The sequence below is a fragment of the Psammomys obesus genome, unplaced genomic scaffold (assembly GCF_907164565.1).
Source record: "Psammomys obesus unplaced genomic scaffold, mPsaObe1.curated_primary_1811, whole genome shotgun sequence".
NCBI lineage: Eukaryota > Metazoa > Chordata > Mammalia > Rodentia > Muridae > Psammomys > Psammomys obesus.
The window spans coordinates 12159341-12185185 of record NW_026596143.1 but is presented as its reverse complement, the minus strand read 5'-3'; the positions used below and the strand labels follow the sequence as shown (position 1 = coordinate 12185185).

The 25845-nt window shown below is 44.2% G+C and overlaps 1 protein-coding gene across 1 annotated transcript in view; it reads left to right on the top strand.

The window, feature by feature from the left end:
* Zmat4 (zinc finger matrin-type 4) overlaps window positions 1–25564 on the top strand; it is a 372312-nt gene extending 346748 nt beyond the window's left edge. Inside the window, exon 7 of the mRNA XM_055593395.1 lies at window positions 22292–25564. Coding sequence (XP_055449370.1) covers window positions 22292–22307 — 16 coding nt within the window. The 3' untranslated portion in view covers window positions 22308–25564. The remainder of the gene's footprint in view (window positions 1–22291) is intronic.
* Window positions 25565–25845: the final 281 nt, after the last annotated feature.

The following is a 25845-nucleotide window of genomic DNA, read 5'->3' as shown; positions in this document are numbered from 1 at the left end:
ATCAGCCACAACTGGTGGCCTGAGGACAGACAGACCCCCAGACTTGTAGGAATAAAATTCTAGAAATGTGAAGCAGCCCTGTTGCACGATTGGAGCTCCAGCGCCAGCTAGAGAGATAAGCAATTATGTGTCCAAGCAAAGATCAAAGCACAGAGGCTTCTTGCCTCTCTTATGAAACAGGGAAGAGTGAACTGACCTGCAGCCCCACCAAAATGCTTTGATACACTCAAAGCTTATAAGGAAAAGGTGCACTAACCTGAGCATGGAACCTTCAGCGAGCGCATGTGAACACTGCATGTGCAGCTAACTGATGCGCACCTATAACAAATTGTGCGCCGGATGCTAAGGAATTCAGATAGGACCTGAAGAAAGCAAGACTGTATTTTCATACATAAAATGATGAGTAAAGAAAAGGCTGTTCTCTGCAATTGTGGTGGCTCGGGGAAGTGTGGCGGGGCTTTTTTTGCAAGCTGGACTGTCTATGATTGGAAATAGCATTATTTATATAAATTGTTCAGGATAAGCAGTTATGATAAAATATCCCATTTTTCTCTGTGAAATTGTCTATTTTACTCTCAATATGTATATTTAAAGTTTGACAGCATTATGGAAGATCATTCAAAAAAAGAAAGAAAGGAATAAAGAAACTGCTTAGCCACTTCGTGTGTGGAACTGGAGACGGACAGGATAAGAGCAGCTTGTTAGTGGTGTCTGGGGCTCTTCCTCTGTAGCTGGCACGAGGACTGGAGAGTGCGGCAGCCCTCAGGAAATAAGAGGGTGTAAAGTAACAACTGACATCAAGTCTACCAAGCCTTGGTGGCTCCTTTACCAGTGCTGCAGATGGAAAGGATGCTGAATAAGTGGGCATGGAGGGATCACAGGGCTCATATCTAAGTTGCCTGTTCTTTTTTCTGTTACTGTAGTTTTTTTTTTTTTTTTAAAAAAAAAACAATCTTTAATCCAGCTGTGTGTGTGTGTGTGTGTGTGTGTACATATACACACATTTGAAAATCTTTACCTCAAATTCTGACCTTAATCCCAGGCACTCAGTGTGGTTTCCCCACAGGCTTCCCACATGGGTAAAAGAGAACACTTGATACTCTCCCACCCCAGGACCTTAAACCGCTTTTCCAACCTCCTGTCTCTTTAGATAGCACTGCCATCTATCCAGAAGCCCAACACAAAAGTCTCGTTGTTAATTTGCTTCCTCCCTTGCATTTACATGCTGTCCTGTGAACGATTCTTGTGCTGACTTCCCCAAACTTCAGCTGTGCCCCGTCTTCTCCATCTCCACTCCAGGCTCCACACTCCCAGCCTGCAGTTACTTTTCCCCACAGTTCCTAACAACACCTTCCTGGCCAGCTTCCATGCCCCATTTTCTTTTTTATGTGCTGTTTCCTATCTAGCAACTGGAGCAAGCATTTAAAACATGACCCGGGTCATGGTCTACCCCACATAACTCTTCTGAAGTCTTAGCCTACTTGCAGGTGACACCGATATTTTCCTGCCGGCTCATAGAGCTCTGGGTGATCTAATATATGTGCTTGCCTGGCTGACTGTTTCCTTTCTCTATCATGTCTCCTCTTGGAAATACAGTAAACTTTCCATTGGTGGAAATATTCAATGGGTTTTGTTCACTGCTGTCGCTCTCGTACTTAGAAGGGGCTGGCATCCAGAAGGCATACACTGTGAACCAGTGTTACAGACAGTCAGATGTGGGTAATAATAAAAATCATGTGGATAATGTCATCCTGGAGATGCTCCAGAACACAGCGTGCGGTGCCAGCCTGCTCTGTAGAAAGCTTTGCTTTAAGAGGAAGTAGTATTTGAGGATTTGCAGCTCTATCCTATCAGTTAAGAATGACTTATATTTTTCAAAAAGTAAGTCTGAATGATACCTTTAAGTATATACAAAGATTTCAAAATTTCTCAGGATGTAGACAGAAGAGGGAAATAAGCTTGAGTTGTGAGCAAGAGACAGAAGCTATTGTAGTGAGCACTCAGTGTCATTCATGTCTGCAGGGATGATGGGTAACACAGAAGTAACCCCAGTGAAGAAGGCTGAAAACCCCAGTGAAAGACTGAAAGTTGGTTTTGAGAAGGAAACGTCAGGGCCAGAGTTGTAGCTAAATGGCAGGGTACTTGCCTAGTGCTCTCATGACCCCAGATTTTATATCCTGCCACTATCCCCCAACACACACACACACACACACACACACACACACACACACACACACACAGTGCAGTAAGGAAGGACCAAGACATTGACAACACTGTGAGGAGATGAAAGGAAAGAAGGAATAATAAGCAAGTCATAAGATGACTGTAGACTTCTGGGGCGGTGGTATTGCTTGATGAAAGAAGAAAGCAAGTTGGAAAGAAAGGAAAAGCATAAGTTTTATTCATATGAATTTGAGAAGTCTGTGAACCATAAGGAAAGTTTTGTTGTTGTTGTTGTTGTTGTTGTTGTTTTTTCAGTAAAAGTGCAAGAACCAGAAGGGAATGCAAATGAAAGAAGAAGTGAGGATTTTGAGAATTCATATGCAGCAGTAGTTAAAGATGGCGCAGGTGATGGTGAGAAGAGAAGCAAGCGAAGATGGCATCCTAGAAAACCACAAAATTCAGGGGTGGCACGAAAGGGGTGGAACAGGAGTGTTAAGAGGGTGGTAGTCACATGAGTGTGCTGTCAGAATTCTGGCAAGAGTGGAAAGAAGGAGGGATCATAGGCAGTATAAGGACACAAGAGGAATCTGTTGGGAAGACGTCTAAGCAGCACCTTCAAAGCGCAGCTCAGCGAATGCAGTTTGCAGAGATGTCAGAAGAACAGGTGGACGAGGGGAGGTGGGAAGAAATGAATAGAACATGGCAAAGGGAGGAAGGGCAGGTAGGCCAGAGCCCATAGGAGTATTTCCTGCTGAGGTGAGGGAGGGAGAAGGTCTGCACATAGGGTCATGTTAGCAGTGAAGGAAGGAGGAAAGCCTACAGAAGAGGCAGCAAGGCTCTTGATGGTGGACATGGATACCGATGTTCTACGGTGTCACAACATTAGTGCCCACTGCAAGGTGTGATGAAAAGCGCCCCATCCATCCGAGGATAGCTCTCATCACAGACAACTCGCAGCAGATTCCCAGTGCTGTGTCTGCTGTAGATCTTGAAGATAGTGGAGAAGATCCAATCTGATAAAGAAGCATCTAAAGGAGGCAGATGGAAAACAAGCAGGATGCATTGCTACTGAAGAAGACCCAAGCAGATGGACAAAGAGAGACATGGTCATGGCTGCGCCAGGGTGTCTGACATGAAGATGCTAGCAATTGTTCAACATTTCGGGAAAGCACCATGAGGGCAGTGTTTACCTACTTCAACACTGCCTGAGGCTCAGTATGAAGGCTGCTTTCTTTAGCCAGTATTTGTTTCTCAAAACAGGAACCCTTCCTTTAATCCCAGCACCAAGAGGCAGAGGCATGAGAATCTCTGAGTTTGAGGTCAGCCTGGTCTAGAGAGTGAATTCCAGGATAATCAGGGATACACAGAGAAACCTTGTCCCAAAAAGAGAAACCCTGGTATGGTTTAGAAGACACTGATAGTTTTATCATTACCAAAAGCAGAGGCAGAAGTCTGTGGTGACCTTGAAGTTGGTGCTTTGGTTGAAAGTAAAGGTGAGGCCTTCTCCATCCTTGTATTCTGCACATGTTGTAGTAAAAGTGATAGCCTTGTTACTTCTCTGTATTAGCTAATGGTGTCTTACTTTGATAAGACAAAAGATTCGAGGAAAACAGCTTAAGGTGGGGGCAGATTTATTTTGGTTCACAGCTCGAGTGCAGTCCATCATGACAGAGACGCAAGAGCTTGCAGCAGCTTGCTGCATTGTTTTCGCAGTTGGGAAACAGAACATGATGAATGCCAGTGGTCAGCTTGCCTTCTTTTTGATTCAGTCTGGGATCCTAGCTCATGTGGAATGGGTCAACCCGGAGTTAAGGGAGGTCTTTCTACCTCAAGTAGCCTACTCTAGATAATCCCTCAGAGCCATTCCCAGAAGCCCCTTTCTTTGATGACTGCTGATGAAGCCACATTAACAGCTACATCCTCCCTTCACCCCTTCTCAATTTCTCATGTAAAACCAGTTTTATGGCACAACCATCCCCTTTTTATGCCCATAGGATCAAGGCTAGAATGGCCTGTATTCCATGTTTCTATTGACAGCCTTCCAAGATCCTCCCAGAAAGAAACATTTAGCTCTGTTTACATTTGGCACATTAGTTCCAAGGGCTTACAAACCACATGACCAGGTTTATGATATCAACAACCCCACCACTGGCATTGATTTTCTGGTTTTCTGTGCTAGCTACATTTCTGGTTGCTATGGTGAAGTACCTGGCAAAAGAAACTAAGCAAGGAAGGGTTTAGTTTAGCTCACAGTTTGAGGGTACCATCCATCTGAGTTGGACAAGTCATGGCAGCAGGAACCTGAGATAATTGCTCACATTGCAAGAAACTCAGAGTTAAATGCCAGTGACCAACTTGTTATCTCCTTTTATTTAATCCAGGGATTAATCCAAGAACCTGTGGAATGGTGCCAATCATAGTTAAAAGGGATCTATCCACCTCAGTTAATCTAATCCAGCTAATCCCTCAAGACATGCTGAGAGACTTATCTTCTAGGCAATGCTGGATCCTGTTGAGTGGATACTATCAACCATCACAGAAGGGACTCATGGACAGACCATAACATACAGGGGATCATGTAGTTCACACAGTTCAGAAACTCAGATGGCCCTGACATCCACATCTCTCATTGTCTATAAAACATTCATAGGCAATGGTTCATTATTATGGGCTGTGCCATGGGCAGTTGTGATTTTACTGCTTCTCCAGTGGAATGATTATGAGGACAATGTGACCTCAGGCATGGAATCCCATATGATTGCATTCACCATTACTTTTGTGTTTGGAGACATCTGCAGCCAGCACAAACACCTCTGTGAAAGCTACTCTGAGGAGAGTAGCTTTCAAGTCCCAAAGCTGTCAGCTCAAGAGTCCCAGAGACTACCTTAGATCACAAGGTAAAAGGTGGTAATCTTTTATGTCTACCAAACTCCAAAACATTGGAATATTCAAGCATGGTCTTGATTAGCTATCTAATGCCATGTGACAAATTACTCCAAATGTGATCGCCTCAAAGCAATAGATGACTTGTTACTGAATCAGCAAGAGTATCATGACGTGATCCAGGGTTGTAGTCAATGCCTGCTTGGTTGCTGGCCTGGAGGACTCAAGAGACTACCTTCTGCTAGGATAGCAGCCCATCTCTTTGAGAACATGAAGCCCAAGACAAAGAACAAAAAGGCAAACATAGTTCCTTTTGTGACCAAAACTCCAACATCACACACCACTGCTTCAACTTTCTTCTATTGGTCAGAGATGCATCAAGTCTTGCAGTTGTGAAGCATCATAGGTCCTCCTTGTGGTGGTTTGATGAAAATGACCCCCATAGGCTCATAGGGAGTGGCACTATTAAGGGCTGTGGCCTTGTTAGAGGAAGTGTGTCACGAGGGGTGGGCTTTGAGGTCTCAAATGCGCAAGCCAGGCCCAGTGCCTCACTTTCTTCCTGCTGTCTGCAGATCCATATGTAGAACTCTCAGCCGCCTCTCCAGCAGCATATCTTCTTGCGTGCCGCCATTCTTCCTTCCATGATTACAATGAACTAAACCTCTAAACTGTTAGCCAAAGTGCTTTCCTTTATATGACGAATGGTCATGGTGTCTTTTCACAGAAATAGGAACTCTAGCTAAGACATACCGCTTGAAGAGAGGAGTGTGAAAGAATATAAAGTCATGTTTTTAACATCACCACACTTCTCTACAATTCAGGGAGGAGTCATTTGCATTTTCTCTGCAAATGACTGAGGCCTCCAGTGTTGAAGGCATAACCAGCATAGGAAGACTCACCTAATTTGTCAGGGTTCATGGAGTGTTAGGCTACTTGCTGTAAAGTGGGCATAGCAGATTGAATGGTGGCAGGGTTGCCAGAGGGTAGGAGATGCATTGGGGAAGTTTCTCGAGTCAGTTCCTCTCAGACATCTGAAATGACTCAATACCTTCTTGGTCCTGTCTGCGGACTCTGTCAGTATTGACTGACCCCTGTGATCATGGATAAACTGCCATTTGTATGACATCTGTGTATCACTTAGGGTTTCATTGCTGTAAGCAGACGCCATGACCATGGCAACTTTTCTATAAAAGAACATTTAGTTGGGTCTGGCTTACAGTTTTAGAGGTTTAGTCCATTATCATCATGATGAGGAAGCATAGCTGTGTGCAGGCAGACATGGTGCTAGAGATGGAGCTGAGACATCTACATCTTGATCTGTTTGATCCGAGGGCAGCAGAAGGGGCCTGTGTCTCGGGATGTAGCTTAAGCATAGGAGACCTCAAAGCTTGTTGTCACAGTGACGTGTTTCCTTCAACAAAAACACATCTGCTCCAACAAGGCCATACCTCTTACCATAATCTCTATGGGCCAAGCATTCAGATACACAAGTGTATGGTGGGGCTGAACCTTTCACACCACCACATAAAGTATATCTTGCTCAGTCCTCGAAAACACTGTGAGAAGGTTACTATTCCACTTTCGGGTTAGGAAGTGAATGCTCTGGAAGGATCTGATCATTTGAAAGTCAAACACCTAGAAGCTTTAAATTCCAGTTTGTGACTGTTACTTCATAGCATTTTCTTTGAACATAGAAAACTTGTAACTACAGTTTTCATCACGGATTACGTTGTATTTCTGAAGGTGTGGCACAATGCGATCCCTGCATCGCAGCTATAAAATGACGTCATTCCATGGAGACCCCTTCCTCTCAATAAGCTGGTTTCACTGTAGTGACCTTTACGGTGGGGGTGGTCCTTCCTGGAAGTTAGTATTCTCTTCTTGTCCCTGCTGTGTCTGTAACAGTCTTTGATTTCCATCCCTGCCCTCGAGCTCGTGCAAGCCGCTCATGTGTGTATTCATTCAGTCAATCAAGAAACATTTGTTTATTGATCTCTACATGTATTTTATCGAGAATTTCCTCTGTAGTAAGTGTAAGTGTTTTTCTTAGTTGGTAGTGAGCCACTGCTGTGGACCCATATGATATATGACACCATCACTATAATAAACACATGAGGTCATTGTATTAGCCCTTTGAGAAGCACATTCCAAAAGAATATTAGATATGCAAGGATTTTATTAGTGAAAGTACATGCAAAAGCAAATGAGAGACCTGACGGGAACAGGGAGAGCTGGCAGACCTCAAGGCTAACCCAGAGTGAGGGAGAGAGCAGCTATGACGCAGCCACTCTAGACCTTTGTGCAATCTTAGAAAGCAGGACTGCTTGGTGAAGAGCCACAGTTTCTCCAAAACAACACAGTCTTCCAGGAAAGGGCCAGCCTGTCTCCCTGCTCCACTGGGGTATGGTCTGGAAACAAGCTGGGAAAGCAGGCAGGGTCAGCATCCGGCCCTTCGTTTACTGTCGCCACCTGAGGTGCAGATCTGTATGCTCAGGGCCACCTCTGACTCAGGGAGCCACACTGTTCCCAGCTGAGCAGGAGAACCCACAAAGGGTGCCCTCGAGCCTTTTCCACTGGAGGAGAGCTGTGAGCTCACTGCGGCTGGAAACATTTGGCTGGGAGAATGGGGTGTTCAGTAATCAATTGAAGGAGCATGTAAATGGAAACCCTTAAGGCAGGGGAGGAAAAACTGAGGAGCTGCAAGTGGGGAAGAGAGCTGGTGAGAGCTGTTCTCCATCCAACCAGTCAGTGGTTGATCCAAGGATGTGGGCTTAGAAGGCAGTTCAGGTGAGTGCCCTTTCAGACAATAGCACTAACAGCGAAGGGGAGAAGCTGGGAGAGGGCTTGAAATGCAAGCATGGTGTCACATGATCACCAGTGTCATGGCTAGAGTCTCTTTTCCGCAGATAACCATCAACAGGCAACACAATGTTGGAGTGATGCGCTTGTCTTTCTCCCTCCAGAGTCATCACCCCTCCTCAAAGTTGGCCAACAACCTTGTATAGGAATAAGCTTGTTAGTATGTATGTATCTGTGTCTCTCATGACATTTCATTTAATTGGGAGAAGCCAGAAATGGAACAAAACAAAACAAAATGGTGAAACAGTCATAGAATGGCTATGAACAAGTTTGTTATCAATGGTCAAGGACCCAGCCAACCTCATCTCTACCTTGGTATTTCTCTGTGTCTTCGAGGAGAAATCTCTTTTATACTCTCTAAACCAACATAGGACATACTAGGCATGGCAGTCAAGAGCACCCTTATGTTGGGACCCATGACAGGCAGCATGGCATTACCTGAATCAGCCATATAGAAGTCATTCACAAAAACACAGAAGACAGAAACATGCATTGGTCATGAACTTTATTTCTGCTGCTTAGATATTCAGGCAATACAAAAATTTCCTGTCAGAATTTTGCATATCAATCATAAAGTCTCCGGAGAAGGAAGAGAAGGCTGTGCAAAGCTTTGAAAACAACATATTGTAAAATCTCTCTCTTTTCAGAAAGATACACCCTAGATACTGTGTATCATTCTTCCTCTTCACTCCCCACCCCACCTCAGAATCTTTTTAATCCTTTTCTTTTAATTCACTCCATCCTTACTTATTGGGCTACACTTGGTTGCAAAAACACTGGAACAGATTTCTATTCCATTCGAATACAAATCTGAGAGTCTATGACAGCTTACAGGGCTACATGCATCAAACATTTGTTCCTCTGGGCATGTCTTTCTCCCCTTGCCAGACTCTTGCCTCTTTTCCCTCTGCTCCAGCTGCACAGACTTCTTTGTTCCCTCTGAAGAGCTCATTAGCAAGGTCTTGTCCCCTGGCCTTATCTCTTGCTGGACCTGCTTGCTGCCTCCCTGGCAACTATGACAACCATGTTATCGAGGGGCAAATGGCTGGGCCTCTCCCTCCCAGAACCATCTGTCCTTGAACTTCTGCCCTTCATTGTCTTTACGTGTGTCTGGATAACATATACTTATTCCACTCTTCACCATTCTCCATACAAACCGTAAGATACTGGCTTCTGCCATCTCGGTCCTTTCTACATCTCCATCACATTAGAACAGCGTGTGGCTCTAAATTTTATGAAAAGGGCAAATATCAGGATTGCCATACTTGAGTGTTATCAGATGAGAGGGCAGGGCTGTGAAAGCAAAAACCGCTTCCCCCAGTCACATGACTGGGGAGTGGTAAGGCCCATGTCCCAGTTCTAGTCTGGACCTGCCCGCCCGGCCCCCAGGCCTATATCTTTTCCAACAGCCTATGGTTTTCTTTATTTCAATAGCCAGTAAAGAGCTTTCCTGGCACCAGCAGGGAGCTGCCTGCCGATTTATGGTCTCTGAATTTTAGGTCAGGGAGCCAGGCTCTGTGAGATTAAGAGAAGCCAAAAAAAGAGTGAAGAAGCGTTAACAACAAGTGGAGGGGTGTAGAACACCCCCCCCCGTGTTTTATGAGATCACCCAGGCTGCATGGCACACACAGATGGGGGAACAGGGACACGCATGAGCCAGCCAAGTGTCCCATTTAGATGTCACACACAGATGTCTAATTGGCGCTCGCTGTTTATTAACAGAAGCTGCTTCGCCATCTAGAAATGAGAGTTCATCAAAATAGTGCAAAGGATGTACCTCAAGAAACGTCACTCACTCCTCATCACCATCACAGCTGCCTAACACCACCAACCCCTACCGCCCAGCAGCCTGTTGTGGGCTCTAAATGCTTAAAAACAGTGTCCTCTCTTCGACCAGCCACTGCAGGCAGGATGTGTCTACTCAGGATCTGTGGAAATGGCAGGGAGCTATGTTCCTGGGCGCTCCTGTGTGCTGCAGATAACCTACATTCCTGTAGCAACTGGTTAGGCGCAGAGCATTGCCTGGTGTCTGCAGGCCTCACACAGCCTCTCTGAGCCCTTCTCCTTCCCACTCAGCCAGTCACCAGCAAAGAAAGGTCATGGGCTAGCAGCAGATAATTATGCTGTCTCAGGAATTGAGGGTTTCCTCTGAGGACCACAGGAACACAATTCATTTCTTCAGCCTTTTGTCTTCAGCGTTAACAAAGTCAACAGACAAAAAAAAAAAAGGACTTTCTTTCCCACCAGGACTCGCCAGTGCTAGATGAGAGCAGTCAGCATGAATTTTAATCAGGATGTCTTGTTTTTCAGAACTGAATTTTTCCCTAATCAATTCCTTTTGGTCTATTATCTAAAAGCAAATAGTTACAGAATATGAGAATCAATTGATCCAAACACCCTAGAATTCAGTTGCTCACATTTAGAGCTAAACCCCAGAGAATGTTTCTATAGAAGCCAAATTTATGCAAGAGGTGTACCCCAAGAGGTTTATTTTTCCTTGTGAACCTGACCGGCTCTCAGGCTGTTTAAAAAGGTGAGCTGGTGTTGTGGATGAGTGTCCACACTGCAATTTTCTTTTCCTTTTTCTTTCATTCCCAGGGATGGGTCTGTGGTGAGGGTGAGCTCCATGTGGCTTCTCCTTGCCTTGACTTTTCGTTTTCCCTTGCCCAGCAATTTTACTTTGCTCTAAGTTTTCCTGCAGGGAACTTGCCCGGCTGTCTGCTGGGAGGTGTGGAGAGGAGGCTGCCATGCCATGTGGAGTGCCCTGGGGTTAATTAGCACATGGTTCTTTGGCTAGAGCAGGCTGTGGAGATGGAGTTTGACGATGAACACACACGGTGACTGCTGGGCGTACTGAGGAGATGGCCATATCTCAGAGGACCACTGAGTCCCAGTACAGTGTTCCTTAATCTCGTCTGCCGGGCTAGGCTCTCTTTCAGCACGCTTTGCTCTTGACCTTAATGACTGTGGCAGACCCCAGGGCATTAGTCAGAGAAATGTACTTTTGAAGTGCTCAGGAGGCTGGGAAGCCATCATGGGACAGCAGGCAATGTCCTGTTGACATTCTCATGACAGTCCTGTTCCGGGCCTTTCTTCAGCTTCTGGAAGACCCTTGGTTTGTAGCAGTAGAATCTAAATTTTGAAGTGTTTTCTTTTTTTATAACCTATACATACAAGCCAAACATTTTCAAATTAATCAAGACTTAATTCCTGTATTAGTTATGTTGACATCCTTCTGACTAATCCATGAGAGAAACAGCTACGAGAAGGAAAGATTTCTTCTGCCTCAGGGTTTCGGGATATTCAGCCCACCGTAGCAGGGAAAACAGGGCGGCACTGTTCTCTCCATGGTAACGGTGCATGGGATGGCACTGCTGTTCGTAGCATGGCAGACCAAGCAGCAGCAAGCACCTGGAACTCATGGCAGGCACTAACCTTCAAAGGCCCACACTCTGGTGATCCTCTTCCATCAGCTAGCCACCTCCTAGAGGATCCAAATTAACAGAAACCTGAGAACAAGGTTCCCAACAGCATGTGTTGGGAGATCCAGACTTAGTCCATCGCTTCTGTTTAACAGTGTGTAGCTCTCATTTCTTACTACGAACATGGAAATCACATGGCACGTTCCAGAGTTGGCTTGAAAAAGTCTTCCCATTTGTCAGGACCGAGTCTTGACATAGGGGACATCTGAGCTCCTTCCCCTGGAGCCTCCTTGCTTTTCCTTCTTTCCCACTCCATCACTGGCTCTGCTGCCCTTTCCAATTCCAGGATGTCTCCCCAGGAGGCTCTGGCAAAGCTGTGTGGATGAAAAGCTTGCTTTCTCCACCTGAAATGGGACTCCTTAGATGCTTGAAAGTCTGTTGTGACAGAATGACCATGTAAGGGGGCATAACTGATGGCTCTTTACGTAGCTAGCAAGTGTGTGGATCCCATTATCTGATCTTAATTGAAATGTGGAACACCTTATAGGGTACACTGTAAGGCCATCTGATAACATGAAGCTACAGCTATAAGGATTTCTACACCAGTAGCTGGATTCACTGTGAACTAACCACTCACACGGGGCTCTCATTGGAGGCCTCAGGTGGCTCAGTTGTTAAGGTACTGATCTTTAACTTTGGAGGTCTGTGGTTCAAACGAACAAGAAAAAAGGGCTCCCGTTATTTTGTTTATTCATCACCACTGTCCTATTCACATGTTCTATACCCATTTTAAAGATCATGGAACTGCAACTCTGGGGGGTAAAATTTGCTGTTTGTTCCTGATCCTGATGTAGACGGTGTCTTGTGACATTCTGTGTCCCAGATGTCCTACTGAGACGGTAGAAAAGATCGTTGTTTGAAAGGTTAAGTTCACCTACCAGAGGCTCTATAGACATTGTCCTTCATAGGATGTGCTTTCTTTTATTTTGGTCCAGATCGAAAGAACTGAAGAATGCCATAGCAGAGCAGAGACTCTCAGCCACCCTTTGCGATCTCACTGTCTTCCTCCAGACTCTCCATACATTCATAAGAAAGAGAGTTTCTCTCTTTTTTATCAAGCATGCTGCATGGTGGATATAAGCATGTGCATGATAGCTGAAGGTTACTGTGTTGTGGGCAGTGCTGGTTGGTGTGTAAACCTTGATGCTGGAGGGGAAAAAGTTGGTGCAGAATTCTCTCTGTGGATTTACCATTTTGGTGTATGTGGTCATTTTTAATGAGACTCACTGAAACTTGGTGAACGTGGAAGCAAATAGCGGACAGGATTGGGTTTGTCTCTATGGTGCTGCCCCGGGGCAAGCCACAGGATGTCAGTATGTGGAGAAAAAGGACAGCTGTAGAATGGTTCATCTCCTTAGTCACTCAGCAGATAATGAGGCTGAGGTACAGGACAATGTGATGACACTGCAGAGCAGCCATTTTGTGGTCAGTATTCCTCTCTCTGCACCACAGTAAGTGAACTCCTATCGGGCTTGAGGGGCTCGATCTAATCATTGCCAAAATTGTGTTCTAACATTGTGGTGCTACTGCTATTGCTAGCACTAGCCAGGCAGCCGGGTACCAGAGTCTACCCCAGGGTTTATTACAGGAGTGTAAGTTCTCATCTTCCCTTTCTCCTCGCTGCCACCTTCCTCTGCACCCCAGCTTGGCACTGTGTCTTTGCCCAGCAGACAGGCACAGGTATCATTCCTCCCTCAGATATAACTCACCCACAATTTCTTCTAACGCCTTTACAAGGGTCCATCCATCAGACCTTCCCACCCATGCTACCCAAACTCACTCCTACCAGCTCTGTCCTGGGCTTCTGCGGCTTGGACTCTGCACCTTTAATCCATTCTGTACTAGATCAGTGTTGGCCATTGCCTTTCTTGGTCTGTGGTAGACCATTGATGTTCTGAGCACAGCGAGGATCATTTGGTGTTCCCAGGCCCCAGGTTTTCAGAAGCCATGGGCAGCAGGAGGTTTGACTGTAAATGGGACAGGGGGCACAGTATTTCAGAAGGTGCATCAACGTCTCTTCATCTTCTGAACACTAAAGTGCTTGGGAGAGGTGGAGGTCAGCTGAACAGAGCTGTGGTTCATCTCTACAAAACCTACCCACTGTTTCTTCATTTTATTTTCTATGTGTGGGAAAAAAAAAGTTTTACACAGCTATAAAAACTAAGAAAGACAACACTGCAGTTTCTGTTGCAAAGCATATTTAATTGAAGAGATATTTGGTGGCACTAGTCCAGTTGTGTCCTTAGGAAAGTCTGTGATGATGTGAAGGCTCTGTGTCTACTCATTCAGTGTGGTGGTGCCAGGGCCTCCTATGCCTGTGGATGCTTGAAACACAGCTAATGTGAGGGAGGGACTAACATTGATGGTATTTAACTTAAATTATTTTATACTTCAATAGTCACATATGACTGCAGATCCTATAGTGGGGGGTGCAGCCTTCTTTAGCATGAATGCTATCATGTGTCCATCAAATATTTAGCATCCTTCCCATCTACCATCATTTCATCATGACCCATAGGAACCACAACTGCCTTTGGTCTCAAGAAGTGACTTCTGCTTCAAGCCCCTGCCTCTGAGCCTACCAGTCACATATCAAACTCAGCCTAAAACTAAGGCCCACATAGAAGATGAATCAAAAAAAAAAAAAAACAGTGGTTGCAAGTGAGCAATTGCTATTCCTCACGTACCAGCTACACAGTACTTTCATTTAGTAGCTCAGGCTTCACAGCATCCTGGCGAGGTCTATGCATCACTACAGTTAACCCATTTTATGGGCCAGGAAACTGAGGCAAGGCCACAGAGGTAGCATTGCTGAGGTTTGAGTTCAGACGTTTGAAAGTGAAGCCTTCTCTCTGACAACTATTGAAGTGTTTCTGGCATGACACCCTGCAGAGAAATTCCTGATCTAGCACCTCAAACCTTCTCAGTGCTTGCACTGTATGACAGTGGGCTCAGAATTAAAAAAAAAATTAATTCCAAGATTGATCCTAGCTTGTGCCAGTCAAGTCTGACACTCTCCAGGGTTGGTGTACACTTTACAGTGTTCAGCAGACCTACATAGAGCTCAGACACCAGCTGTAAGCCCCGGGGCTCCTCTGTCCACCTGTACTTCTAATTAGTGATGCATCTATGAGTTCCCACTGTTGCTTCTAATTCAACAATTAACTGCAAGGGATCTCAGGATCCAGGAAAAAGCTAGACTCTTGGTTAGTTTTTACTTGGATACAATGGGAAACCAGCCAGTGAGAAGGCGCTGAAGACAAGGTCTTGGGGAGGTAGCATTCCTGGAGCTTCTGTGTCCCATCCTTGTGAGATGGTGACACACTTTGCAGCACTCACTCAGGAAGCTTGGCTGAGCCCTGGGGTCAGCCGATGGGACAGTGGCTTTCTTGTGTAGGTGGGCTTGGCTAAAGTCATGGCTGTGATAGCAGTCAGGCTCCAGTTCTCTACGCTCCCTGAGGCTGGGTAGGCTTGCTTTGGCCTCTGCCCTCTAATGATGCAGCTGATCTTTTCGAGCATGACTAATTTCTGTTCTGGAACTGCCTCGGGACTCAGCAGAGCCATCACTTCACTGCCACAAAACTATCGTGCCCCATTGCCAATAGGAGAGGTTCCTCTAAATGCTGAAGAATCCACTCCAAGAGTCTGCAGAAAGGGCTTCTTCTGTAAGCGTCATTTTAAATTGTCACACATTAAGTAAACAAAGCAATGGCTTTGCTATGTTACCTCCACACAAGCACATAATGTACTCTGTATACATTCTTTGTAGCCTGCCTCACCTATACCAGTAACTTTTCTGGGCACTAAGGATAAGGGTAGAGGAACAAACATCTTGACATTTTTTCAGTCATTTCTGGGCACATGCATTAATCTCATTTCCTCTTCATGAGGTTCCAGTGAGAACGATGATGCTATTGGTGTCTTTGTTTTTGAGATTAATGAGGATTAAAAAAAAAAAGATATAGCAATGAAGACCATGAGCATTCACTGCTAACTACTGCTGTGAAGTTGAAGTTGGCTGTTGGGTGTGTGTGTGTGAGAGAGAGAGAGAGAGACAGAGACAGAGACATAGAGACAGACAGACAGACAGACATGGAGGTCAGAAGAAGGTATCAGGTCCCCAGAGCTGGAGTTGCAGGTGGCTGTGAACCACATGACATGGGTTCTGGGAACCGAACTCAGGTCCTCTGGAATAGCAGAACTCACTCTTAGCCACAGAATCACCTCCCTGGCCCCTGGTGTGAGGCTAACTGTCAATCACACATCTTGAATATGTAAGAATGGGAGTAAATGGGCGAGGAATGGGGATACGGTGCTCCAAGTCTCCCTGAAGCCATGGGCTGGAGGTGGACTTGCTCAGAACGGGGAGTGCGTGAGCAGCACGCACACCAGGAGTTGTTGCTTCTAGATGTGGCGTCTGACTCCTTTTCTAATTTCCCTGATGTGTTTACTGAGGGAAAGTTATAAACTGGCTCTGTCAGGCTGTGTAATAACATAGACAATATGGAAGTAGAAGGAGACAGCTCCGGACTTCACATAGGGCTCAGAGAGTCAACAAATAGTTACAACATGAAATCAGTGAGGTAATCAAGGAAAGCAGCTAGGAGAGAGATCCAAGTCCAGAGCAATGTTGAAGGAAGCGGAGAGTCAATGAGGTTGGAGAAAAAAAAAATATGTCGAGGCTTAGAAGCGAGCAGGAACTTGATCTGCTTTTGCTCTGTACATGTGTGGAAAGGGGATCCAGTCTATTTCCGCTCTGCCTGTCCAGCTGGTGGGGCTCGACGGTGCTTCAAATCTCAGTGTTTTAGGAGCTTCTTGCTCGGTTTACACTTGTCTGTGAGGATAACCCCAAAAGGAAAGTCACCCTCAAGGAGGCGCTCCTGTGAGGGTGTGGGTCTCAGGAATAGCAAATATGACTGTGCCTGTGTGCTAGGGGCTCTGTCAGCCTTTCGAATTTGTAAAGCACTGGTGTTGGGTTTCCTAAGACAATCCCTGGAGTCCCTCTGGCTCTAACATTTCATTATTTTGAGATTTTTGTGAAAAAATATTTTGCAAGGCAAATGAATGGTGTAAACAAGATTATAAAGCGAATGTTTGCCTTCATAAGGGAATGAACTATTCCAAAATGTACCAGGAGCATTCATTTGCATGTAAACAATGAAATTTTTATATAAGCAAAGGAGGCTTTTTTTTAAGGTGCTTTGGTAAGTTAATTACAAATACTTTTATGTCAATTGCACAAGTCTGTGTGTATTAGAGAGCAGCATATCCGAATTCCTTGTAAATAACCTATATTTTGGACTGTTCATGATAACTGAATTTTCTTAAATTACTTCTCTGTCCCATGGGCTATAAATGTATGGGATTTGTTTTCCCAGGAGAGATTTGAATACATTCATCTTGTGCTTATCTGATGCCAACTGAACCCCATCAGCCTCTGGGCATTTTCAGTGGGCAGGGTCCTGCTCTGGCAGCCACCCAAGCCCTGACTGTGTGTGTAACTCACATGGCCAGTGGTCAGAGTTTTCCTGCATCTTTCTTTCTCCCTCATACATCTGAGTGCTTCCCTCTATTCCCTCTACCAAGCAGACTACACAGAATGCCACTAAAACTGGGCCCTGCAAATATGTCATTTAGACAATTACATTTAAGATTTGAGCGTTATTCAGCGGTAGCAGCATAATAGCATAGAATCATCCCCCTGTCTCCATTTTCCTCACATTCTCTTTTTCTCCTCCCCACCATTTCCTGAACCCCTCGCTCTCCAGACAACCCCCCTTCTCAGAATCAGGATGTCTAGCCTGACCCCTTGCCATCTGACCTTTCACTTTCATTAGCATTTAGAAATTGTCTGTCACCTCCTGAAGCTTGGCCATTTTCTTAACGCTTTCTTCTCTACTCCCAAGTGGCTATTGAAAATATCCAGGTTGTGTCAGGTCGGATTCAGGCAAGGATTATCTGGTCCCTTTAAAGAATAGAACAGCTGGACAAGTAAAGAGGCCAGGTGAGTTCCCAGGCAGAAAGGACACCCTCTGCAAATAGACATGGCAAAGGAGAGCATGACAGGGGCAGGAACCGCAAGCCCTCTCCAGAATCATGATGGGAAGAAGTTATCCCTAGGGCATGGTTGGCATTAGATGGCCCGAGTCAAAGGCAGCTGTCAGTGTTACAGTGTCCTTTCTGGAGTGGGATGAGGCTCAATGATGCACAGACAACCGAGATGTGGAGTGAGGTCGGAAGCCAGCAGGTCGGTAACTGATTGGCTGTAGAAAGAGAGGGAAAAGAAAATACAAGGGGACAGCCCCAAATCCTGTCTTTAAATTCGGGAACACCAGAAGGGAGGAATAGAAATGGCAGGTGTTCCATGAGAAATATGAGAAATTTCACTTGGCTTTTCACTGTACTGTCTGAGAAAGCTGAGCCAAGGTGTCAAGCCTTTGGCTACCATCTACTCTTAGGAGTATAGGTTGAGCAGTTTTTGGGGGTAGGTAGTGAAGCCTAGGCATAAAACAAGTTAGACAAGTGCAGCACTGAGCTTTATCCCTAGCTCTCTGTATCTGGCCTTGAACTCACAGTGTACAGGACTTTAAACTTGTGATTCTCTTGCCTAGAACTCCTGGACAACTTGGGCAGTCAAATAAGTTAAAATCATGACTGTTTAGTAGAAAAATCTGAGAACAGGCCTCCTCTCTGCCTGGCACCGCTGCCTGTGTCATTTTGTATGATCCATGGCCTGTGGTGGCATTTTTTGTCAGTGTTCACTGTCAGAAACTCAGCTTTATGAAGCCAGACAATATTATTCTGCTTTGGTTTTTTAGCTTATTTATGGAACAGTTAAAATTTAGTGTGGGGAAAAAAATGGGTCATTCCATTTCCCTCTGATAATGCCTTTCAAATATGCATGCCTATTTAAGCACAAGAAGACAGTATGCATACAGTTCTGGTGGTTCTCAAAGGTGAGATCATTTTTTTCAGTGGATCTTATCATGCTACATGGAGATGTCTGGTCTGGTATCCAGGTGGGAGCAAAACCCACTTTTTAAAAATATTTTGGAGTTAAAATGCACCAAGAGGAAAGGGGTAGAAAGAGCTGAGGTGCTAGTGTTTACCTGACCCTGAGGTGCACCTCATCCGGCTTGTCCCCAAAAGCCATCACATCCCCTGCTACTCCCATAGGAGCTACAGTTCACAGGAGCTATTTGTAATTCATGGTTCTCTAACATGGAAGCTTCCTGTGGAAGATGTATGTATGCAGCCTTTATAAATAATTCCATTTCTTTCTAATTGTATTCCAAGATCCCAATAATAGTATTTATTAATGGATAGTGTTGTCAGAAAGATGGCAAACATGAAGAGGGAGCCCAAACCTAATGTTTACCCTGTTTGTTGTTGGGTGTATTGACACTAAAGTGGGCTGTGTGATTGGCATGTGCAGGATGCGACTGAAATTCTCTTCCAATTTGATCCCGTTGAGACAGATAGTGAAACTGTCTGTCTGTGATGACCAGTCTTGGGTGTTAGCTGGAAACACCTGGGAGGAGGAAATCTTCAGTTGAAAAACTGCCTCTGTTGCACTGGCCTGTGGTCATGTCTGTAGCGGTTTAGTTTTTGTTGGTAATTGACAGAGGAGGGTCAGATCCTGTGGGCAGCATCCCCCCATGGCCTAGGTTGTATGAGAAAGGTAGCTTAACGTGAGCCTGGAGGCAAGCCAGTCAGCAGCCATTCCTTCATGGATGCTTCTTTAGTATCTGCTCCAGGCTCTCGCTGCAGCTTCTCTTGATGATGGATTGTTACCTATATGATTAAATAAACCCTTTCTTCCCCAAGTTGCTCTTCATCCTGGTGTTTATCACAGCAACAGACAGCAAACTAGAATACCAGCCTCCACATTAATAGAGACAACGCAATGAATTCTCTTTCCTCGGCCGTTTCTTCAATTTTCTATTTTAAGAAATTTCTGAAAATATATGAATTATGCAGCTTATCTCTCAGATGAAAAAGAATTTTCTGCTTGGATTGGATGGCTCCATATTTATTAATAGCAGTAAAAATTTTCATGTTCTTCGTATCAGATGGGATGCTGTGTAAAACATGAAGGAGCCATTTCAGCAAGGATACCAGCAACAGGAGAACAATTATAAAAACTATATGGAATCCAAAGACACTTTAATTTGTTATTAGTTCTCTGCGTTCAGAAAGGATCTGAATAATTATGCTGACTATAAAGGGAACGGAGTGATATTTTTCCTCGTTATAAGATTAAATCCTTAATATACCATTTTCACTATGAGTTACAACAAAATCCCCTCCTCCCTCATCTGCATTTCCAGAATTATGCAATCAGGATGGAGGACTGTAGATGTAGATGTGCTTATTCTCCTCACTGGTACCCGTGGATGTGTGATCCAGACTCATTTTCATTTCAAAAGTGTTCATCTCCACAGTTTATGGAAATGGAATTATACTTGTTTGCTCGGTATGAACTTTTGGCCTTTATGTCACATTAATTCATGAAGTTGACAAGGACTGTAAAATTTCCTTAGGTCATGAACTGATGGTGGCAGAAACCAAATGCAAGATCGTTAAAATAGGGCTTTTCTTTTCAGAACAACTATTAAAAAAAGAAAAACTGGTTGTGGTTTCCAGGGTCATTTCAAGGCAAAATTTCAAAGCCGATAAAAAGAAGAAAAGAAGTGTGGAGTCTCCATTTCATGTGCATTATTCTAACAGCCCTGTAATCCTTAAATCCTAAGAATATTCTACAAAAGAATTTTTTTTTCTTGGAAAATGAGGTTTCAGATATGTGTGGTAGTGTTTCACTTTGTTGAATGTTTATTTATTAGATTGCTATCAAGACATCTGGCTCTCAGTACTGGGAGATGCCTTCCAGGTTGCTATGGGGGGTATCCCGAACAATGTCACCTATCCGTGGACCCTGTTAACTGCAGTAATAACCAGCATCACAAGATATGCCCGCAGGGCCAGTCATTGCACAGAAGTTAGAGGGGTAACCAACAGCTTTCTGCTAGGATTTAAGGCCCACTCCACAGGAGGGAACTCATGCCTGGCTGGGGAGCTCACAGGCCTTACGGGCAAAACTGGGTAGTGTTATTTTCTAAGTGGACATTGTATCAAACCACCCTCTAAATTCATGGACCTTTATCTATAGTGGAGTAGCATCCTCATATCTTATCAGGGACATTTCTCTGTGCAGCTGATGTTGGTTAGTACAGAAGCTCACAGCTGGTCAAAGTGCAAAGAATAAATGATTGTGGAGGACTCAGCCACAGATAGGACATTGAAAGATTGTGAAAGCGAAAGGCCAGGAAGATGGAGAAAAAAATTGCACGTAACTTCTTAGGAAGAGTGGGATCCCCTCATGTCTGTTCCACATTTCAGTGCTGGGACCTAAGGCTCATCTGGCCTGAACCTGGAGAATGCTGCTCCAGACTCTGCGAGTTCATATGTGCAGCCGTCCTGTTGTGTCTGGAAGACACCGTTTCCTTGGAGACATCCATCACCTCTGGCTCTTATAATCTTTCTGCCTCCTCTTTCACATTGATCCCTGAGCCTTGAGGGGAGGAGTTTGATAAAGATATCCCATTTAGACCCAAGTGCTTCAGAGTCTCTGTACCCCTTTTAGTGGTGGGTCTCTTTGTTACTTCTTCCTCACTGTAAGGAGAAGCTCTCTGACACTGGCTGAGCAAGCTACCGATCTGTGCATACAGCAGTACGTCATTAAGAGTCATTTTATTGTTGTGTTCCTTTAACAGAATAATAATATTAGATTTTCTTGTAAACCCATATTCTATATAGTCTCTAGTTCGTGGCTACGTTTGCGGTGTTAGGTTATGAGTAACGTCTTACAAAATGGGCCTTTAATCCAGTAGCAGAGACAGTGCCCCAACTAGACATTTTACCAAGTTACAATTCCAGTGCCAGGTATGAATTATATCCTTTTGAGTATTTGACCAAAGGAGTCCCACAGAACCCCCTAAACATTAAAGACTATTGCAAAGGCTGTTCCACAACTTGTTGGTAAGGCTCTATTGCTGAAGACAACAACTTAGCTATGAAACCAAGCATGGTAAGTCAAGCTGGTGCATAACTAGAAGCCTGACCCCTAATAACTAATGTTCACGGTGCTGGAAGGTCCTATGCAAGCTACCAAAGGAAAAGGGTAATTACTATCACCCACATACAAACCTGTTGACCTACAACAGAGTAGTGCATGCGAAACACTTCAGTGAAATAGTGGCACATATGTCATGAGAAAAACCAATCATCTATTGACATCTACTGTTTTTATCTTAAGATCGTTTGAAAAGGAACTAGTATCTGGACTAAGACTGTAGAAGTACAGATTTTCACAGTATGGAGATAGCATTGATAACTCAGTCATTATATAATGCAGATTATTTAATCTCCTAAAAGAACCATAGTATAGGGCCTGGGGAGATAGCTGAGAGGGTAAAGTATTTGGTGTACCAACACAAGGACCTATGTTCTAATCCCCAGTACCCACATAAATGCTAGTAGCTTCAGTACTGGGAGGGTGGAGACAGGTGAATCCTAGGGCCTACCACCTAGTCAATATAGCCAGATGGTAAGTTAATGTTGAGTGAAGATATATAAAGTTTCAGAAATATAAAGTGAAGAAAAATAAGGGAAGAAACTTGGAGCTGATCTCTGGCCTCCATGCAGACACTCAAAGGTGACCATCCTTACCTACACACACACACACACACACACACTAAAATGATTCACCATCTAAATTCAGTCTAGTTTAAGTTTGCTGAGGCTGGAGATGGAGGGTGGGCGTGGTAAAGAGGGAAGTGCCAACATATATGGTTGTGGGAAAAAGTACTACTTTCTTTCTTTTTTTCTTTCTTTCTGTCTTACAGCCTGAAGAATAAGTAGTAAAAGCATCAATCAAAAGCTAAGAAGAGATGCCAGTATTTCCCTGTGGTGGAGAACTGCTCACCAACCAAAAGAGGATCCTTCCTTGAGCAATGAACATTTCTTACAAGGATTCACAGATTAACACATGACCAATATTGATTTTTGAAAGTAAATAAGATTTCTTTTTCTTCTTTTAATTTAGTGGCAAGTTATACTTGGATTTTAAGGAATCCTTTCCTGATAACATGTTTAGCACAAGTTCTAAACTGCAATCACAGCTAGTCAGAGCATTATTCAAACTTACAGAGTGGAAAATTTAATTTCCAGTTTATTCTAGATTAGAGTTACAGTGATTTTGTGAGACCCTTCATGATTTCATGTAAGTCTCCTAGATCCATTGATAAATATACTTTTGTCATCATGAGGAACATAGTTGGTGACAGCAACCGCAGAAACAGAACAAATTGTGGTCTGTGGATTTTGTATGACAACCAGAATACCACTCCTTCCTGCTTCACACCGATGAACCAGCCTTGCCTCTAAATACCAGGCTTCTGAGAGCAAGTGGAAACAGAGAGGAAGGGCCTTCACTCTGGATCACCTTGACGGAAAGTTTCCCAAGATTAAGCCAAGTTCTCCCTGCAAGCTGCCAGATCATAGCTTAGGAAAAGAATTAGTTTGAGTGCATGATGATCCGATTAAGTAAAAATGTCTTCACAGCAGTTAATGCTGGTGGAATGCTTTTCTGAAGGTATCTGAAGGAGAATTTTAAACCCCAGAGTGAGCTGGAAGTAGTTCTTAGAAAGTTGGCCCAGACTGTGGGCTTTAATTTGGGGTACTGATGATTTGGGGGAAACGTGAACTAAATCCTGAAGAAACTTCATTCTCCTGTTTCTCTTTCATCTTGTTGCTGAGCTGGGATTCGGTGACTTTGAAAAGAATGCCACTGGGTAGAGGATGGACCAGAAATTGATGCTCTTTGAAGGGATCAAGTCTGAGTGCAACTGTAAAGATCCTTCTCCGGGGTTAATTACATCACCATGGGAAGTGGTGTCTTGCAGACACTGCAAGGTTGACACCAAACTTCCATTCCTGGGCTCTCAGCTGGCTGGAGCAGCCCTTTACACCTTGTGACCACCAGTGAAGTACAACCTTTCCAGACATCATTGCTTTCCACAGAGACATGAGGTGGTTACAGCCAGCGAGCAATAAATGAAACGACACGGAAATGCATAGTGTTGTTCTTAAGGTGCCTGTTTTGTTGTGTGAGGAGGTCACAGACCGTAGGGACCAGGCTGTGGCCGCGAAGACAGAGGTCACATACCGGTACAGTCATGCTGCAGGGGAACAAGACGGGTGTAGCGACAACAATTTTATTTTGATATTTTAGAAAGAAGCACACAACAGAGTTACAATCCTGCAGTGATGGCTTTTCTTTGAATGTGTGGAATAAAGCTTTATTTGTCAATCCTGCTGTAATATAAGCATAGTCTGAGTTTTTTTTTTTAAGTCTTTTTTTTCTGTTTATGTTTAGTGCCTGAACTCTTTCCCTGAAGTGTTGTGTTTATTTTTTTTTAATGACCTGAGATAAAAAAAAGCCTGTGAACATAGATTTCCTTTGCATTACAGTGAAGCTTTGCCAAGTCCTTTATAGATAAGCCTCCAGCTACAATAATCAGATTATTTCAGAGTGCCTCATCTAAATACCATTGCTCTTTGGCAAGCTGCCACAAACACCCACCAAACATTTTGTTGGTTTGATTGTTCTCAAGTTTGTTCATGCTCATGTAGAGAAGGGGAATGTCATCCCAGGATGCCATGAAGACCACTTGGCCAGACTACATACTACAGGAAGACTCAGAAATGCCGCTGTGTTCCGGGGACTGTAGAACAGAAAGACTGCTATGCAGGAAGCTGCTGCTCACTGTTTCTTTGGTGTGCCTGTATGTTTAACTAAGTCTTATGTTACTTTTCAGTTTTATTATGAGTAGATGGGAGTTGGATTTAGGGTCAATGTTTTCCAGTGGCCAGTTAATTCTGCTGGGAAGAAAAGAAACAAATGCAAGCCTGACTGTGTCTCTGTGCCCTGGCCAGGCCACCTGAAGCTCCCCGGTAGAGAGCAATGAGACTACAATAGGAACTTGTTAGGGTGATTTCTGTAACATGCCATTTAAGGAGAACATAGAGAATGCTTATCTATGAGAGAGAAGGACTGTTAACATTACTGTCTAAAGTACAATGGCTGTTCCAGTGTTCAGTCATGTCAGCTGACCACATGAGGTTTTGTGGCCACAGTGAGGAAAACACACACCAACTGACCTTGTATTAAATCGATATTTCTATGCTTAACAGAACAGTCACTGATGGTTGACTTCCTCTTTCTCGTTTCGCTCTTTTCATGCTGTGATAAAATCTCCGGACTGCAACACGGCATTGTCCACCTGCTCTAACCCTGAACTCCACGCTTAGGTCTCATTCCTCAGAAAGCTGAATCATTACTGAGTCCCAGCAATACAATTGGAATTTGCTTTACAAAATGTTCTTCCCTTTTATTGCAGAAATAAGCTTGAGGCTAGCACATGTGCCAGTGGCCACAAAAGCCATGATGGTGAGGCCCAAATTAATGAGCTCTCTTTATATACAGTCTCCACAGCCCAGTGAACTAATAAATATGCTCATAAAGCAATCCGCTAAGCAGCAAGTGCTGGGTGATTCCTTCTACTGATAGAGTAGCCATAAAATTCTCATCCACTGCTGCCGGACCGAAAGACCAATGGGGCTTGTTCTTCCTTGGCCTCTTAGATGACACAGAACCATAAATTGGAACTGCAAAGATCTTCGTACTGTCTGTAGGAGTAAGTTTACTAGGGCCAACCATGCCAAAAGGAAAGAACAACGGGACGCAGGCGCAATGCCGACACTCCCGTTGAACCTGCCGGGTGGAGGGGCCGCCTGTCTGCCAAAGCCGAGGGAGGCATTTTTGCCAGGGCCGTGGAAATTCAGAACCCTAACCCCCAAGAAGAGACACCCCGGGTGGTAACTGCAGTCCCCACTAACTATCTGTCATTCACTTGATCAGCTCTTCCGGTGAATTCTTCCTGTTTTGTAAGAACAGGCCTAAGAAAGGTCTGTCTCTCTAACATATTATTGTTGGATTAGATTCCCCCTGCCCCGCACCTTTTCTGATTTTGAATCTGTTCATATTCAAGGCATGTTAAACTACCTCATAGGTTTATTGTGTGGATTAGCTGATTAATAAATAACAACTGCTTAAAATATAAATCTGTATGTAAGTGCTGCCTTAATGTTTTTCCTCACTGAACATTTGTAAGTCAAATCAGCCGGGTGATATTTAAATTTCATGTGGAAAGGCCAGACGTGGTGGCCTCACCTTCCATCTCGGCATGCAGGAAGCAGACATTCTGAGACAACCGGGAGAGATTAAGAGCACAATCCACAAATGGTAGGTGCACCCCCCAGACAACACCAAATAACCAACTTCACAATCAAAGGTTTATTTACTTACTTAAAATTTTACTTTCGTTTGTTCTTTTAT